The sequence below is a fragment of the Erpetoichthys calabaricus genome, chromosome 3, assembly GCF_900747795.2.
Source record: "Erpetoichthys calabaricus chromosome 3, fErpCal1.3, whole genome shotgun sequence".
In the NCBI taxonomy this organism is placed as follows: domain Eukaryota; kingdom Metazoa; phylum Chordata; class Cladistia; order Polypteriformes; family Polypteridae; genus Erpetoichthys; species Erpetoichthys calabaricus.
The window spans coordinates 174,995,386-175,015,420 of NC_041396.2; the positions used below are offsets into that span (position 1 = coordinate 174,995,386).

The following is a 20,035-nucleotide window of genomic DNA, read 5'->3' on the forward strand; positions in this document are numbered from 1 at the left end:
GGCTACTCCATGTGGCTGCACGTTAACAACCATGTTGTTTTCCTATTAATCTGCTTTTTCTGTGTAGTTTGCTGCCTTAACTGTATCCTTATGACAATTTAAAGACGGACAGAGTAGGCACCTGGGCAAATACTGAAAGGCTGCAACTACGTCAGTGTAAATGACTGTTACATTCTAATAAAGATTACCTTAGTTTATCGTTGTTTTCTAATTTTTACATTGGCCCCATAATATAGAAACTGTATAGTAAATTGTACTATAGTATATTGTATTTCCTTTTCTGATCGTACCATTACCCTCTCCCCTTCTGTTACAAATCTGGGTGTCAAGTTAGACCCCCATCTGTCATTTGATATACATGTCCATCACCTTTGTAAAATTGCATTCCTTCATCTCCGAAACATAGCCGAACTCCATCCCTACCTCTCCCTCTGTGATACTGAAAAGCTGGTTCATGCCTTTATCTCATCCAGACTGAACTGCACTTCTCATCGGGAAACCCAACAAGAGCCTTCAAAAGCTGCAACAAATTCAAAATAGTGTTCCAAGAATCCTGATGAGGGTGCAGAAATGTGAACACATTTCACAAATCCTTCGATCACTTCATTGGCTCCCTATCCATCTCCGTATCGAATACATAGTCCATGGAAATGCTCCACAATATCTCAAGGAACTCCTTATACTTCAAATTCAATACAAGAAACCTCCGTTTTGCAAATACCTACCGCCTTCGCCCCCCTGTGACCAAACTTCATACAATGGGAGGCCGAGTCTTTGCAGCTGCTGCTCCACGGCTCTGGAATGCCCTACCAGAGAGCCTGAGAACACAGCAGATTGTAGGCTGTTTAAAAAAAACAGCTAAAGACTTTTCTATTTAGGAAAGCTTATTAACAAGAATGCTGTAATTATTATTGTTGTATCTCTGTTTCTATCTTGCTTTGCTTATACTTTTTACGTTGCACTTTGAGATTTGCTGCTAATGTAAAGTGCCCTATAAATAAAATGCATTATTATTATTATGACTAGGAACTAACATCTTGCTTAATTAGGCTAGGAGTCTAAGTAAAAACAGTTCGTTGGAACAACAGTCTGCAGAGTGCTGTGAGCTGGGGATGATCCTGTGCAGGCCTGCTTTTACAACATTATTATAGTAACAAGACTAACTTTTGACATTAGCTTTGTTGCACTATGTCCCAGAACTGTGACTAGTAGATGACTATAACTAAGTGTAATTGCAGCGTGCTTCTTAGAGTTGGAGAAAGCTGCTGCTGTGAAGTTGGCTTTTTTGCAGAGAAAGTTTCTTCCTCGGTTTAGATTGTCAAATATATAGATCATATACCTCAGCAAAATCCTGGTTTTACCATTAAAAAGGTATGAAAATAAACACGTCTTAACTCAAACTTTTCTGGGCTATTTCCATATTCTCTCTTAAGTTGGTGCGAACCAGGTACAATGCCATTATAGGGCCTGCCCACTCACTTTTCTTATTAGCCCAACTTTTTTTTTTATTTATTTTTTTTTTAACTAAGCTTTTAATTTTTTTTCCCTTAAATGAAAATTACCCTATACTGCCTACATGCACTTCAATACATATCTTCATTGATTAACATCAGTTGATGTACATAGTAAAATTACCAGTGTTAACTTTTAAAGTTAATTCAACTACTAAAAATGTATTTGGAAAACTCTTTTATGAATAGCAATTATACCGCCTGTATCTCGGTAACAAGGTTCAGAAAATAAGATTGACTTAAAATGTTAATCAATTACATCTAAGCAAAACGCGAGGTTAACTGTAGTCTAGCAACAAGTTACTTCCTGAAGTTACTCAGCACTTTGAGCTCCACTGAATCAATTCATATGATTCATGGAAAACTGTTGTTCAAAAAGAACAAATCATTTGCAAATTGTCTATTGCTAGTTGTGGTAGGTCTTGTTGGAGAGAAATGAGAACGATGTCTCAACAAACAATCCTTTTAGGTTTTATTAGCAAAAGGAAACAAAGAACTGCAAAATGTAACAGTCAAATGTCGGCACTGAAAATTTCAGTAATGCCCCAAAGGAAAGTGAAAATCTCATCGTGAGCTGTGCCAACTTTAGCAATGTGTTTTCTATCAATACTACTATTGAGTGTGCTGGAAAATCTGACCACCCAGCTGCCAAATGTTGCTGATTTGTCCGATATTCATGAGCCACTAACTCAATCTGTGTTAAAGTTTTCAACCAGTTATAGCCAGTTAAGTTCATGCAGCTTTGCGGCTCAGTAACAGTGCATGGCTGGAATATGGGATATTAAAAGATGCAAAAACAGTAATCATTCTCTTTGCTGTCATATAATGCTACTGGTCAAAATAATAACAGGTAACATTTTGGTGTTTACGGCTTGAGATGGGCTGGTATCTCATATGCATCATCTAAAGGTAGGCAGTCAGTTTTTCTTCATCTTTTGTAATTGGATTTAAATTTGTGTTAACAAAACTCATTCATACTAGTTATGGTAAAAAAAACAAACAAGAAAAAAAGCACACAATGCCATGTACTTTGGAATGAGTGGACTTCTGAATTTTTTTTTTTGTTAATTAATGCATATTTAACAGTAATAAAAATAACATTAAGCCCACTGGTGACATAGGCCTTCCCTTTTATGAAATCCTGCTTCTTGCCAGTGGTGTGGACAGCCTGGAAGGAGTGCCCTGAAAGTGCAGTGTGAGTTTATACAGATTGCCACTTATGAAGTGTTATGCAGTGTAAGGGTTTTCTCCCATTTCTTCTCTTTGCCTCCTGTATCTGAAACAGTATTTTTTTAAGCGGATGATCTTTTGAGTGAATTCACTGCATGTTGTACAGAACCTTTTGCGCACGTATGTGGTAATCTACTGATTAAGACATCTAGAAGGTTGCTTTCAAAAAAGTTAAAAAATTACCAACAAACATAATAATACATTTTATTTACAGTATAGAGCACCTTTCCCATTGTCAAAATGCTTAACATCAAGAAATTAAAATAAACTAACAGATTTATATTTGTATTTTCAGCCTTGCTCATTTTTATAAATAGTATTTAAAATGTGGCAATAACAATAACAAGCAATTAAAAAAAATAAAAAAGGCTTGTTTTCCAATCATTGCCCTTTCAGAACAAAGCACGAAGTTACACCATAATCAACAGTGCAAAAATGACCTTACTGAAAAAGTTTAACTTATAGTAATTTAATGCTAAAGTATCAATTATGAGTTGGCCTGCTCCTGAAATATGATTTAAAATGTTATCATTTATACTTTACTAATATTAAGTCACATTTTGCAGAATATGACTAGCAGCTATATCGATGAAGTCTATGAATAAACAACATTTACCTCAATTTAGGATTGATTTTTTTAATACATGTGAAATGAGTCCGAGTAGATCCATTGTAACAATGAGGTCTAAAAGATCCTAAAAGCCTATTTATTTGGTTTTATTTCAAGCTGAACTGCTAATACCAAATTATGTTAATATAAGTCCATTCTTAATCAAAAACAAATATATTAATTTTTTTTTACTTTAAGACCCTTTTTAATTAAGTATTTTATTCATAATAGTGTTTGTTTGCTTGCTTGTTGGTTATTTTAGTTGTATTTTTTCACATCCTGATGTTTTCAAATTCTGCATAACCAGTAATTCAAGTAATATTCAAATTTAACACACATTCATAATCATTTGTGTCTACCCCAACAATGAAAGATTTAGTTAGGTACAAATATCACCTTAAAATAAGAACTGGAGACCTCTGTGATACTTTCCACATATATGCTTACACATTCAATTTAAAAAAAGCAGCTTTTTGATAAAGAATAAGAAGCAATTAGCTAATGATCTGATATTGGTGTACAGTAGACCCCTGGAAAGTCACGGTTCAGAGTTTGCGGCCTCAGTCATTTGTGGATTGTTCCTTAGAACCTATCTAATATCCTCCGACATTTTTATGGCTTTTTTCGTGCAATATTGTACTGTAGAGAGAGCAGGAAGCAACTGTAGAGGAAAACGTTGCTTGGGATGGTGAAAGTAGACAATAGAATTTGAAACTGCAACTCCCAGCAGTCCTTGCAGTGGCTCCGATTGGTCTTCTGCTGAGGGTGCAGGGGCTGTTGGGGTCAAAGGATGTCAGCGCAGCTTTTAAAAAGAGGGCTGGTGACCAAAGGGAAAAAAAAAAAAAGTTTTTGTAATTTGTGTTTCAAGTTCCTGTCTCTCTGCCTTCTGTTGGGTTACCTGTACTTATTAGTTTTGTCCTGGATCATTTCATGGTTGGCATCTGGATTGTCTGATGTCTGCCTGTGTACATGAGGACTGTAAGTGGATTCATGGCCATCCTGCAAAGAAAGGAGCGCTCCCTTCTTTACCATTTCAGGAACTAGTAGGACTATCTTTACATTCCCATTCAACGTGCGGATCTCTGGACTATCTATCTTCATCATTATATTTCATCCATTGCTGTTTTTCATGATTTACTGTGTGTGTTTTGTTTGTGCTTTGTTGTATTTAATGTGTAATCGCCGTAAGGGGAAAAGGGGTGGTATCATTATTTTCATTTATTTCATTTGTTTTTATTACATTCTTTATTTGCTGTTTGATTACCGGTTTGCTTTGTTTTTGTCTCTGTTCATGAGTGCATGCGGGTCCGGCCAAGGCTGGGTGTGTCCCTGGAATCTCCACCATAAAAATAAATAAATTGCCGTCTTCTTGACAGTGTAAATCTTAGCGGCACCGGACCGCTACAGCGTTATTCATTTCTCCTTGCTGCTGATTGACTGTGATGCATCTCCAGCTGAGTGTTCTTGTGTTTTCCGTTTTGTTCCGCTTAACCCTTAAACCACCACAATCGGCTACAATCATTTCCCAGAGCCAATTGCGAGCACACAGGAGCTGATCAGTCAGTGCCGTACATTCATTGAGCAGTCAGCTCATGACCACTGCCATCCCCTTGTGAGCAGAGGGACTGAACGCACCCCTCGTAGACACGGATGCTCCTTTAAAAAACCCTCTTAAAAAATGCTGATAGACTACTTTCACATTACTCCCTTACTTGCTGGGCTTACTTGATGCTGCTGTGTTGTGTGATATGCTTCCCACGTGATGCTATGCATACTTAAAAGCCCGAACAGCACCTGTTCTTTTTGGCTGATTGCTTTGTTTCTCTCTCCTCCCACAGACATCCTCTGCTCCTGTTGGGGGTCCCGCTCCCGTTGTGCTCCCCTATGAGGTCTATTCTTTAATCGAGCTCGTTTTACTTCTGAAAGAGATATGTTTGTTTGAAATGTTTGGATAAAGTTCCTGTCTCTACAATCTCCTGTGTTTCTGTGCAATTCTGTGACCCAAGCGTGACACCCTGCAGCCTCACTGGATTCAGCCCCTGCACTAGACTAGCCTGCAAGCATCAGCGCTTACCTCTATGAGCTTGAGTGCAGCCAGTTCAAGCGCAGCTGGCTCTGTGATTTACTGAATTTCATCCATGGCATCAGTTGCATCTTGTACATATTGTTCCAGTAGTGTTTTTTTTTTTTTTTTTTTTTTTTTAAGTTTTTACAGTTCATTAGCAGTGTGTAAAATGATCAGTGTTGCAGTAATTGTGATGCTCTTTGCATGAAAAAAAATGTGTTTCATTAAAATTTCACATTTTCTTTGTGAATTGTGACGTTTACTTAAAGTGAAGCAAAAAATTATTTGGCGTCCAGGGATGCATTAACCCCCAAGTATGTGGCAGTTTATGGGTTAAAGCCCAAAGATGCCGCCGAAACGCCCTGCTCCTTCTAAGGCTTCTGGAAATGAAAACGTGCTTGCATGAATTACAGTACATATAGCGGTAACATCGGTATTTTACATTCTAGCACTGCGGGAGACATAGCAGTACAGTACTGTGCAGTATATTGGTTTACCTTTACATCCTTTATTTTTAGGTAATGTATTAAGGTGAGTTTGAAATTAAAAAGTGTTTTGGGGGCATATTTCGGGTTTAAACTATAAAAATAAGCATTTTTTTTTTTAACCACATCCAAAATTCGCAGTTTTTCACAATTCATGGATGCTCTAGGAACGTAACCCCCGCAAATTTTGGGTGTGTACTGTATAGTGTTATCACCGGAAATGGAAGCTCAAAATCAGTCTTTAAACCTTACCGGATTTTTGGCTTTTGACTTCTTTGGATTTTGTTGTGTGATCTTCCTTTCTCTTCACCAGGCTTTGCACAGTACATAAAACTGCACTAATAGCACCCTCGATTTGTCCAAAGAATTGTAATGCAAATTCAGGAGAGGACTCTAATTAAAAAGACAAAAAAGAAGAGAACAAATTAAAAAGTACACAAAAATATACAGGTGAAAATCTGTTACAAATAATATCGTTACAATGAAATTTTCATTACAACAAAGTATTTTTACGGTCCCAATATATAGCCCCATATGACAGAGTCTATAGAAATCTTGTTACTACGAAATACATTCAGAAGATACTTTTATTAAAACAAAGTCCCCAAAAGACCTTGAAATGCCTGAATGAATCATCCACAGAGCAGTTAGTTCTGTGGTCGCAGCTCAGTTGTGCACAACAATCCCCGAACACAAGCATTGTAAATTTTTCTTTCTTTGAACTTTCCTCAAACTGTTTTTTTGCTGTGTTTGTTTTCTGTGGTTTTCAGTGATACCTTTTGCTTATTGCTCATCAACATTTGAAAAACATCCATTGGAATCTAACTCATTGTCATCCTCCTAAAGAAATGGCAGATGCTCATTCAAGAAAAAGCAATCGTCTGTGGAAGACTGTTTATGCTGGGGCAACAGCAGGCTCACAGCACTGCAGCAACTCCGAAAAGATCTCGATGGGTGAGAGAGAGAGAGAGAGAGAGAGAGGTTAGGAGCATGCGCTGATACAGCGCATTGCCGCACCCACCACATGACAAACCAACTCAGGATCCAGATTAGGACCCGAGTGCAGCCACCTCAGCACCACACTATTTCAGATGGAGTGGAACAGTGCGAGTTTTTTTTTTTTGTTTTTAATGGTGGCTGGAGTGCCAATTCTGCCACCAACCCCCAAGTTTTTCCCTGCAGGTTGGAGGGCATACATGCAGGGCTGGATGCAGATTAACGTCATATCCAGGACGGAGCAATTGCAGGTTAAGGGCCTTGCTCCAGGGCCCAACAGAGCGGAGTCCCTTTTGGAATATACAGGATTGGAATATACTGGCAACCTTCCAATTGCCAGCGCAGATCCCTAGCCTCAGAGCCACCACTCTGCCCAGTGGTGATGCAAGGAACATTATAAATGCAGGGAAGAGTATTACTTGGCCACTAACCTGATAACGACCCTGCCGGATTGCTGTGTCAGTGTATAAGAGAGTAGTAGATCCTGCTACAATAAAAAACCATGCTGTTCCTGTTTCAAGCTGACTACAGCTGGTTTTGCTAAAGTCCTGAGATTCAGCCTTGTGTTTTGTGGTGTAAGACTTTAGAAGAAGATTTTACTGTCAGTTGGGGTTGGCTAATTCGCTTTCAGGATTGTTTTGGAATTGTAGACAAAGCAATCTGTGGAGAAGAATCTGCAGTTCCAACTGAAAAACCAAACAAATGGCGTGCAGATGAAATCAGGAAAATCATTTCAGCTTATGAGCCAGAAGACATCTACAATGCTGATGAGACTGGAATCTTCTACCAGCTGCTACTGCATAACACTTTTGCACTCAAAGGAGATCCATGCTGAGGAGGAAAAAAATCTAAACAAAGGCTGACAGCTCTACTTTGCTGCAATTCAACTGGCAGCCACAAAAAGTTATTTCTCTCATCACTGGCAAGTCGACCAATCCTCGGTATTTTAAGCACTTTACATTCCTTTCCTGCGAGTATAAAGTGAACCAGCAAGCTTGAATGACTCAAGACATTTTGGTAAACAGGCTGTGACAACTTGACAAGGATAGTGTGATGTGCGAGTCCCTGTCTTGCTCCGCAAAACACGAAGCTGAGTCTCAGTACTTTAGCAAAACCAGCTTTATTCTGCTTGAAATGGGAACAGCAATATCACAGCAGTCAGGCAGGGTTGTGGCCAAGTAATACTATTCCCTGCATTTGTAATGTTCCTTCCATATAGCGCAACCACAATGTTTTCGGATTTTGTTCTGCAGCGCTCTTCAGCAGCGCTGTGAGCCTACAGTTGCCCTGCCCCAGCAATGGACAAACAATCTTCCACAGACGCTGCAATCACACTTCAGAAACCTCACAATATATAAAAGAAGAAGAGGAAGATTCTGCTTCTGGCTAATAACTGTGCTGCCAACAGCATACTTCCACATTTAGATAATTTTCGCTTTGAATATCTCCCACCCAATTGCACGGCAGTGCTTCAGCCATTGGATTTGGACTTCATTCTCACCCTGAAAGTGTTTTATCACAAGGAAATACTGAGAAAAATTCTTGTCAGCATAACTTGTAGACAGGAGGAGTTGTAAACTAACATGAAAGAAGCTATTGAAATGATTGCAAATGCCTGGATGCAGGTCAAATCAAGCACTATAGTGACAATCATAGAATCTCATTACTACAAAATTTTCATTACAACAAAATTTTTTTTATTATGTACCTGTATATGTTGCTTTAAAAACAGACTAAAATAACAGGACAAAACTATATTCCAGGAGGTTAGCCCATTACTGTTCCTAATGTGTATTAATGGCAGAGTATGGTAAAATATAGAAAAGTTGTGAAATTTGCAAATAGCATCAAAATCTGAAGGATATAAAATAAAAAAAAAATTTAAACACCACCAACTCCAATTTACAATAAGAAAGGAAACACAGAAGGAACATGCAGTCAACACGCACTACACGATTTGAACACAGACCTTCATTGTTAAGTCAGCTGTTCGCTGAACATCCGGACACTGCCAAACCACTGACAAAACATTTCACTATGCACATGTCCTTACTGCACAAGAGACACAAGACACTTTTCTGGGAAGGAGTTGCCTCTATTGGCTTCTTTCACACAAACTGGAAGGAGCACACATATGGCTTCACTGGTGGCTTTTTCGAATTTAGCACTGTCTGACAGCTCTTTTCAGTACCAGCAGTGGGTGAATATTAAAAGATACTCCTCTACCACATTATGATTAGCATAATGTCTTGTACTCGATGCATTCCGGATATATAATCTGTTTTCTTTATTTCTAATAAATTACCTCTGTTAAAAGTGCCACAACAGTAAACATCAAAAATAACAGCAAGTGCAAACATGTAACAAGCTCCCTAACAAGTTTATATAATACTAGCAACTGGGAGCCCGATTGAATCGGGCTACAAATTCTACATTTGTGAAATCAATACTTTCTCTGCAAAGAATTATTTGTTTTTTTAAGTCCCTGAAATGATTTTGTTCTAATATATAGATTTGAGCAAATTTTGGTGTTTCACCCTCTCTGGGGTGCAAGGGTCCAGATTGATGGTATATTTGGCCATGTATACTGTAACAACATGGACTATGGCCTGGAGGCAGGGATATTTGTGTGCCCATGGATGCACAGGCTAATGCACTGTTGTACTTTCTGATATTTTCCAAGAAGTGCTTGGAGTTTGGGTCTAAATATGTCAACAGGTTCTTAAACCTGTCAGGATATCTGTAAGGGTTAATTCGAACTCGACCTTTATGGCAGCAATTGTATTCTCCACCTTGCTTGTTCTCACAGGTGAAGTTGAATGAGTTGCAATTTTTGCACAGGTTGTCAAATGCGCCAGAGTGGTGCTCCGGAACTTCGTCCTCAATAATATCTGTGTGATTGCACATGGCAATGCTGTGCCGCTGAGCATTTTCATGCCACAAGGCACAAACTGCTCGATGTCTTTCAACCCGTACTGCATTTGCGGCTGCTCGAGCTTGTTCAGTCGCTTGTGCACGGCTGGCACGATTTCTTTCAGCGGTAGTAGTATTCTGTAGCGCAAGCTGCTCATCCGTTTGTTGTGCACATTTTGTACGTCTGGTCACATTAGCAAGTCTATGTTCCTCGTCAGTCATGTGACTGTTTCCTACGCATCCTTTCCGCGGCCGCTGCTGTTGTGGCTGCGTTGCGATCGTCACTCAAACAATGACTGTTCTTAATACCCAGTCATCATTACTCATGCTTCTAACTTGTATTGAGTCGAGGTATTGACGCAAACACCATACATATGGGGTATTGATGTGAACACCATACATACGGATACTATCAAATTATATGTAAGGATGGTGCAGGAGCCTTTACTATATACAATGTGGCATTTTTTAAATCAAATTTAAAAAGCCTACAATATGGTTAAACAGTACAGATAATTCATGAAGTAAGATACCACTGACTTCAACAGGAACTCAGAAGTAATGACTGCAGCATAAAATAGGTGATGAAGTGCAGCAATGAATATAGGGTAGCTCCTCTTCAAATTTAGATTAGCTAAATAAAATCGGATAAATGAACACCATATTTGGATGAAAAGTAAATACTGACAAAACTGCAAATAAGAGATTCTTCAAAGAAGAAGAAAGTTAGAAAAATGTATTTAATGTAGAACTTGAAGGTAGTATAATCAGTCAAAGGAATAATTAAAAACTAAAGATGGAGGACCAGGAGCCAAAAACTCTGAAAAGTCATTTAATTAGGTGCACCTATGCAAATAGTATCTCATCCTCCAGGAAAATGGCAAAAGCAATTAAAACCAATAGTGAAAATGTTACATCGTGCAAACATTGCAATATACTTTAACACTGCATGACACTTTCAACAAAGCTGACACAGCGACACTAGAAAATGATCATCACTGGACTGAAGGGAACGTTCTGCCCCGACAGGCTGTTACTCACAAGAAATCGCTCAAAAACTTTCCCGACTCTGTTTCACATCTTCAAACAGAGATACTAGCTGTGATCCAGGGGAATCCAAGTCAGTAAGCAACACCTTATCCAACTGCAGTAAAGAAGAACTCCCTAAGCCAAAGAGCCAACAGGGTTTTCTAACTACAGTATGTGGGTGTCTAAAATTTTGTGGCATGTGCTTCCTCTCTCGCAGGGAGCACCTCATGTATATGTAATATCTCTAATGATTAACCAAGTACCTAATTTTGAATTGGTATGCAGATAAAATAATTGAAATGTGTAAAAATGAATTTCAAACAGTTTAAAAAATTAAAACCATATTTTAGAAAAACATTCTCTTATCATTTCAGTATAGAAATTCTTCTAATCAAGGTGATTAATGATATGACGCTTTACTGTATATGGCCTTATCCCAGCTCTAATTCCTTGAAATCTTAATTCTGCTTTCTATACTACTGATAAAATATCCATTTAAAATCAGTTAAGAGTAAAGTAGAATTAAAGAATAGTGTATTCAATTGGTTTGAGTTGTCTATAACTGAAGGAATGATCTTTGTTGCTTTTGGTGATTTATGCACAACCAAAAACATTTGAGCAAACAAGATCCAAACTTTTACTGCAATGAAAGATTATGCAATCGTTGGACTCTACAGAAAAAATACTAACATTAAGACATTTATGGAAATGCACAGTTCATATAAAGCCATTTATTGATACCTTGCTTTTGGGATTTTAGAAATGGTTGGTCTGTCCTCCACGTAGTGAACTCAGTGATATGCTGCTCAATCTCCTTTCTGAGGAACCGTAAAGTCTGGATTATTCCTGGATTATTATAGGGGCAATCCTCCTTTCCTGATAATGACACACTGAAAAATAACTCTATATCCTGAAGATGGGAAGCTAATGAACCCAGTTTACTTAAACCAGAAGAACACACTTCAAAATGATGCCTGGAGAGGAGAAAGAGAAAAAAATATATATATCACAATTTTGAATCAAGGGTAGTTATTTAAAACTCGTGTGAACTGTGCAAGTATTCCGCATTTTTCAACAAATCAAGTCTTTATAGGACAGATCAACAGTGCTTGAACCCTGGTGGGATGCATTAGCTTTTTACATCCTGAGCATGATTGAATTGGTGACTTCGAACTGGTGAGTGTAAACGTGATTGTGTGAAAGAGCTGTTTCCTGCCTTACACCTATTGTTGGTAAGACTGGTTCTGGGCCCCTTTACTCTAAATAGGAGAAAATAGGTTTAAGAATGTTATGTTACTTGGTACACATATTTTCCCAAAGTGACTCAGAGCCATATAAAAACTAAACCAAGAAATCAATAAAGAATTGTAAAAAATAACAAAACTGAGTTTCAAATCAAGAACTGCAACTATATACCTATGATGTGTCAGTTTTCCAAAAAAACTTACCATGTCTGCAATACTGCTGAAGTAGGTCTAAGGAAAATCATATCCAAATCTGCCTTTAGTGTCTGCAGGTCTTTTAACCTCTCTGACACTTGGGCAGTCAACTGTAGCCAGGTAGAATCTCCTTTTCTCATTCGACAACCAAGAGCTAAACTCTCCAAAGAAAATGGTGTTGGATATTGACAGTCAAATTTTGATTCTGTAGCTTGATCACTGGTTAAAATATTACAATTCTGGGAAATGTTTTGGTCCTCTGTTTTAGTAGGGTCTGGGCAGCACTGAAGGAACAATGAGAGCTCCTGCAGACCCAAAAGACATTGACTGGAAAGGTTATGTATTTTATGCATCCAAGACAAAAGACTACTTTGAGGAGGTAAAGTAAAATCATCATGTGTTGTCATATATAGCTGAGATTGCACATCCTGGATACCGCTTACAAGTTTTCTGTTAAAACAAAAAAGAGAAAATGGTAGATTATAAAATTTGGACAATAAATATGAATTAAAAAAAGGCAAGAAAGATCAGGTTTGGCCAAAACATTCAAAATGTACCAACAGAGGGAAAAAGACAACACAAAATCTATGACATAAGACTTAAATATGTTAAACTTCACATATTCCTCATGGTTCAATATTTGGGCAAGTGTTTACGTAGAAAGTAAGAAATAGAAGCAGTAAATAATTATGTTACTTGTAATATATTTTATTTAAATTGTTGAAAAGGGTATTTATTAATTTACTACAAAGCTAAAATTTTATAACTATTTGTAATGGAAAATAATATAATATATAGGCTTTTTTTTTTTTTATTAATGTCTAACAATATATTTTAAAATTTGGGGAAGCTGCCTAAACCAGTCCTTGGTGAGAGACATTTATGAATTATGAGATCTGAAAAGAATTTATGTTAAGTGATGTGTTCTAGCCATCTGTGATGGGGTACGGTACAGCTGACAAGCATGGGTCAGGTGTGCAGGACACTTTACATTCTATGAGCCTTCCTGGACTGGAAGGAAGAAAGTAAATTTATGACTCAGAGAGGCATCCTTTGAAACTGGAGAAAATTCCTGTGACTAGGACATGAACAGGCCACAGCAGGACTGGATTGGGATGGGGACTGTGATTCAAGAGATATGTAAAGAATTCCTTTAAATTAAGGCTGATACAGAGGCTCAGTCTTTTTCTTGGTTGCCATATTCAGAAAAGCCATGCGGTTTGTTTTTATCACACCAACCAAGGGCCACACTGGACCATGTTGAACTAGAGGGCAATCAACATACCAAGACAGAAACCTAACTGGTAGCTTAAGGGAGATGATCAGATCGTTATCAAGGTTTTATTATTATTATTATTTTGCAAACACTCAAATTTATACTATGATTGCTTAACTTTTGGGCATATTTTCTACAGTAGACAGGCAAATTTCTATCCCGGCTTTTCTGGTAGTCTACCTAATTGCCTAGGGTTACAGAATGTAAAAGAAAGGGAGAAATGCTGAACTATAGCATTAGTTAAACCTGACAGTGTGGTAAGAGTACAGAACTTTGGGCATTCTGATAAAGAACTATATGTAACTAAATGGGAAAATAGGATCACCCCAGGACACTGCAATGCCAATTACTGTTTTACAGTATAATTAAAGTAAATTTCACAATGATGCTAATATTAAAAAAAAAGAAAAAAACACTTTCTGGAGTGAAAGATGGTGGCCAAATGAGAGTCTATACAAGTCCTTGATTTTTAGGCAAGCAGGTGACCTGAAGCTACTCTTTAATTGCTTGCTTTCAGATTTTTTCAAGGATGCAGCTGTGTGACACATTTATTGGCAGCAAATTATTGTTTTAGGTTTTTTTTAATCTAATATGATTGGACAATAGTCGATGCACTATGTCATGCTGATGTCAATAGATCACAGTTCACACACACCTTTAACATTATGTAACTACAGATGAGTGAGCATGACTTTAAGAAAATTGCAACTTCAAACAGAACTTTAGCAATAAAAGAAAATGCTGTTATTTCCTAATGAAACATCCTTCACCCCCTCATAAATCAGTCATTTAAAGAAAAAAAAAATGAAGATAAAGGACCTTGGACCAGACTGTTTTTACTTAAGAAATCAGATGAAGTCAATTGATCAAGTACAAGCCTATACACAGACTTTTTCGAGCTCTTGTTATGACAAAATGGTAAGAGAACTATGATTATTAAAAGGGTAGGTCTTTGTGTGTGTATTATTTGCAAGAAGATCAGTTCCTGAGATTTTTAAATTCCTGCTTTTAGGGTTATTTTAAATGCTGCTTTTAGGGATACTTTCTATAAATAATTACTTCTACAAACTATGTATTAAAAAGGTCGAGAACATTGTGGTGCCTAAACCTGTAATGTAACAAAGGTCCTTCTTTTACTAGGCATTCTACAGCTACTGCAACTATACGAATTCAAAACATCCATGACATGCAATCACAGAAGCAATTCAAAGCTGTGCAAAATAATGCTTTTTATTTCATAAAACAGAAACTAAATAGTAATAAATATAAACAAGCAAAATTTTTTGCCTACAACCGAGAACAGACTTGGGATATTGCGATTCAGGTGGCCTGTTATTCTTGCAAGCATTTCAAAATCAATCTTTGATTCTCTTGTTCCATGCTGCATTGTGCACCTGCCTTTTTTTCTTTTCATACTGTGTACAAATAGAGATCTATTCTGGGATCTGAAAATGTGAACAAACTTGCGTGCCTTAGCAACTGGTTGAATGTTAAGAAGGAAAAATAATGATGACAGTGGCCTTGAGCAATGTTAGACATGTCTAAAATATTGTGTTTTGTTTGTTATAATTTTAATTGAATTTGTTGGAATTTCTGAAATCCTATGAGAATTACTTCCAGTAGATCTTCATACTGACATTATTATATTTATAGCTGTTCTGATGGTGTTGTAACTGTACATGTTTACATAATTCACAGTTTACTGTAGCACAAAACAATGTCCGGCATAATTACAAAATATGAAAAGACTGTCTTTTCTTTTTATATATCGTATGTTTTATTCCCTTAGTGTGCTTTAGTAATAAGCCTACTGTTTGTTAAGGTCATGCAGTTTAAGAAGGTTGAACTGAGCGAGAGCGAGAGCAAGCGAGCACTATTCACTTGACAGTGGTGTTCACCGTAGGCTATTATTGGTGTCTATAATTTGGGTGTTATCGTGCCAGTATATATTTTTATCTTCTTCGAAGTACTCCCCCCACCGACCCACAACGTCCCGAGTCGAGGTCAGCAGCGCACCATCCCCACCATATACAGTGTTGACACTGCACTGCTTCCCCCTCCTGAGACGCCGGATGGTGGACCAGAATCTCCTCGAAGCCGTCTGAAAGTCGTTCTCCATGGTCTCCCCAAACTCCTCCCACGCCCGAGTTTTTGCCTCAGCAACCACCAAAGCCGCATTCCGCTTGGCCTGCCGGTACCTATCAGCTGCCTCCAGGGTCCCACAGGACAAAAGGGTCCTGTAGGACTCCTTCTTCAGCTTGACGGCATCCTTCACCGCCGGTGTCCACCAACGGGGTCGGGGATTGCCGCCACGATAGGCACCGACCACCTTACGGCCACAGCTCCGGTCAGCTGCCTCAACAATAGAGGCACGGAACATGGCCCATTCGGACTCAATGTCCCCCACCTCCCTCGGGATGTGGTCGAAGTTCTGCCGGAGGTGGGAGTTGAAGCTACTTCTGACAGGGGGCTCTGCCAGACGTTCCCAGCAGACCCTCACAACACATTTGGGCCTACCACGCCTGCCCGGCATCCTCCCCCACCATCGAAGCCAACTCACCACCAGGTGGTGATCAGTTGACAGCTCTCTTCTCCCGAGTGTACAAAACATGTGGCCGCAAGTCCGACGACACAACCACAAAGTCGATCATCGAACTGAGGCCTAGGGTGTCCTGGTGCCAAGTGCACATATGAACACCCCTATGCTTGAACATGGTGTTCGTTATGGACAATCCGTGACGAGCACAGAAGTCCAATAACAAAACACCGCTCGGGTTCAGATCGGGGGGGCCATTCCTCCCAATCACACCCCTCCAGGTCTCACTGTCATTGCCCACGTGAGCATTGAAGTCTCCCAGCAGAACGAGGGAGTCCCCAGAAGGTATGCCCTCTAGCACCCCCTCCAGGGACTCCAAAAAGGATGGGTACTCCGAACTGCTGTTCGGTGCATACGCACAAACAACAGTTAGGACCCGTCCCCCAACCCGAAGGCGAAGGGAGGCTACCCTCTCGTCCACCGGGGTAAACCCCAATGTACAGGCTTCAAGTCGGGGGGCAATAAGTATACCCACACCCGCTCGGCCCCTCTCACCGGGGGCAACTCCAGAGTGGTACAGAGTCCAGCCCCACTCAAGGAGATTGGTTCCAGAGTCCAAGCTGTGCGTCGAGGCGAGTCCGACTATATCTAGCCGGAACCTCTCAACTTCGCGCACTAGCTCAGGCTCCTTCCCCTTCAGAGAGGTGACATTCCACGTCCCAAGAGCCAGCTTCTGTAGCCGAGGATCGGACCGCCAAGGTCCCTGCCTTCGGCCACCACCCAACTCACACTGCACCCGACCTCCTTGGCCCCTCCCATAGGTGGTGAGCCCATGGGAAGGGGGACCCACGTTGCCTCTTCGGGCTGTGCCCGGCCGAGCCCCATGGGTGCAGGCCCGGCCACCAGGCGCTCGCCATCGAGCCCTATCTCCAGGTCTGGCTCCAGAGTGGGGCCCCGGTGACCCGCGTCCGGGCAAGGGAAAACGCCGTCCAAAATTGTTTTTCATCATAGGAGGTTTGCTTAACCGCTCTTTGTCTCATCCCTCACCTAGGACCAGTTTGCCTTCGGTGGCCCTACCAGGGGCATAAAGCCCCGGACAACAGAGCTCCTAGGATCACTGGGACACGCAAACCCCTCCACCACGGTAAGGTGGCGGTTAAAGGAGGGGAGTTTTTTCGTAGGCTATGGTAATTCTAGTGTTAAGACAAAGTGCCCAAAAGACCTTGAAATGCCTGAATGAATCATCCACAGAGCAGTTAGTTCTGTGGTCGCAGCTCAGTTGTGCTCAATGATCCCCAAACAGAAATATTGTGAATTTTATCTTTCTTCAAACTTTCCTCGTACTGTTTTTTTTTTGCCGTTTTTTTCTGTGGTTTTCAGTGATACCTTTTGCTTATTGCTCATCAATATTTGAAAAACATCCACTGGAATTTAACTTATTGTCACCCTCCTACAGAAATGGCAGACAAGAAAAAACGACAACAGTTCACATTAGAGAAAAAAAAAAAATTTGCAGCTCTTTATTCTGGCAAAAAGATAAAAAACATTGCCTGTGAATTCAGAATTTTGCCATCGACACTGTCAATTTTCTTGAAAGACTAAGCAAAAAAAGAAGAAAATCTCGGGTTGCAAACCTTGGGCCTCAGCACAAATACATGGGAACTGCTGTATTTGAAGACGTCGAAAAAGCAGTTTTTATGTGGTTCAGTGATGCTCATTCAAGAAACATTGCTATTAGTTTGCCACTCATTCAAAAAAAAAAGCAAAGTCACTGTTGTGAGGTTTCTAAACTCTTTTGGGACCTCCCCAAATGGAATGACACGCCGAAGACTGTCCCGAAGTGCGATCACTGCATCTGTGGAAGACTGTTTATCCGTTGCTAGGGCAAAAGCAGGCTCACAGCGCTGCTGCAGCTCACCGCTGAAGCAACTCCAAAAAGATCTCGATGCAAGGAACATTGTAAATGCATGGAACAGTATTACTTGGCTACTAACCTGGCCACAACCCTACCTGACTGCTGTGTCTGTGTATAGGAGAGTGGTAGATCCCGCTACAATAAATAACTATGCTGTTCCTGTTTCAAGCTGAATAAAACTAGTTTTGCTAAAGTACTGAGACTCAGCCTTGTGTTTTGGGGTTCAAGACAGGGACTTGTAGCATGACCACGATCTTTTCGTATTTGGTTCTGCGGTGCTCCACTGCAGCGCTGTGAGCCTGCAGTTGCCCTGCCCTGGCAACGGACAAACGATCTTCCACAGATGCGGCAATCGCGCTTTGAGACGCACTTTGGCGTGTCGTCCTGTTGCCTGGGGTGGGGGGGGGGGGGGGGGGGGGGGGGGGGGTCCCAAAAGAGTTCAGAAATCTCACAATATGAAGAAGGATAATTCTGCTTCTGATTGATAACTGTGCTGTCCATAACATGCTTCCACATTTAGATAATGTTCCAAGTTGAATTCCTCACACTTAATTGCACGGTAGTGCTTAAGCCATTGGATTTGGGCATCATTCGTACCCTAAAAGTGTATTATCGCAAGGAAATGCTGAGAAAAATTCTCGTCAGCAAAACCTGTAGACAGGAGGAGATGAAAATTAACGTGAAAGAAGCTATTGAAATGATTGCAAAAGCCTGGACGCAAGTTAAAGAAAGCACTATAGTGGCAAATACAGAATCTCATTACTATGAAATTTTCATTATAACAAAATATTTTTTAGTCCCTGGCATTTCATTGTAATGGAATTTGACCTGTAATAATAATTCTTTACATTTATATACTCCATTTCTCAGTACTCAAAGTGGTTTGTGTGTAAGCAACATTACAGTTGCTGTATATGTTTTTTCTTTTCTTTTTTCTGGAGCAATGCAGCTTTGATTTGACCCCTAAAAATGCATACCCACCACTGACTGTATCTGTTAGTATTAGGATATAGGAAGCAATTGATGAAGTGGTTGCATACATATGAACATGAACTGCTGTGTGTTCATCAGTGTTTTGGTTTCTTTTTTGTGCACAGAAATAACACTAATGTTAAATTGTGTAGATGTAAAAACAAGAGTTCCTTATACAATCAACTTCTTAAAACACTTATATGAGTGAATTTAACTCTGGCGATTCAGGTAACTATATAATGAAAAGTATTTTCACATTTAAAGTCATTCTGCAACTTGTTCTCTTTTGTCGGTCAGTTTTTTCCATTGCAGAGACATTGTTCAATCCGTGGAGCACAGTGAGGTATGACTAAGTTCCAGCTGCTGTATCCGCTGTAATGAAGTACTGTGTATGTGCAGTACTCTCATCAATTGCAAAATAAAAAGACAAAAGCACAACTCACAGCTTATGAAAGTGATCCAGTAGCAGTGAAGTTGTTTTCTGCAGACAGACTGACATAAATTCAACAGAAAAATACGAAAACATTTTTTCCCCCAATATGTGTCTGCAACACTCCATTTACAAAACCTTATTGTGATTCAAAGACAGTGTACTTAATATCTATCAGACTTTTTTTTTGTTTTTTAGTTCCAGCTATACATATTATGTGTAAATTCTGTGCTTTTTAACTACAGTAAGTATGTTATAAATATGTCATCTCTTTTCCGAAATACAAAAAACAATGTACCTAGCATGTTTTCTTTAGTTTACCAGGTTAGCACACAACAGGCAGTTGATTGGGAGCATTTGCCATATCTCCCCATAAGTTTCTAAACTTGGTATTTGTTTCATTGGAAAATGGTCACTTCACGCTTTTATTCTATTCAATGGAGCAGAAGCTGATAGAGAAATCCTGTTTAGAATTGCCACCCTTTCAAATCTCTCTGGTACAGAGAGGCAAATATTTAGTGTAAGTTCAAAAAAGTTAGGGGATCCTTTTGAAAATAAGTGGCTGTTCATAAAAACTTATCCAGAGTTTAACAAATGCACGCCATATTCCACTTACATGCCATTGCAT

General features: G+C 39.5%; 1 protein-coding gene across 2 annotated transcripts in view; it reads right to left on the minus strand.

Annotated features, from left to right (window-relative positions):
* Nucleotides 1–20,035, minus strand: part of mdn1 (midasin AAA ATPase 1) — a 306,186-nt gene that overhangs the window by 54,196 nt on the left and 231,955 nt on the right. For both annotated transcript variants that reach the window (XM_028791087.2, XM_051925449.1), the window contains exons 79-81: nucleotides 12,288–12,728; nucleotides 11,581–11,813; nucleotides 6,154–6,294 (exon numbers count right to left, since the gene is read on the minus strand). In XM_028791087.2, coding sequence (XP_028646920.2) covers nucleotides 6,154–6,294; nucleotides 11,581–11,813; nucleotides 12,288–12,728 — 815 coding nt within the window. The remainder of the gene's footprint in view (nucleotides 1–6,153; nucleotides 6,295–11,580; nucleotides 11,814–12,287; nucleotides 12,729–20,035) is intronic.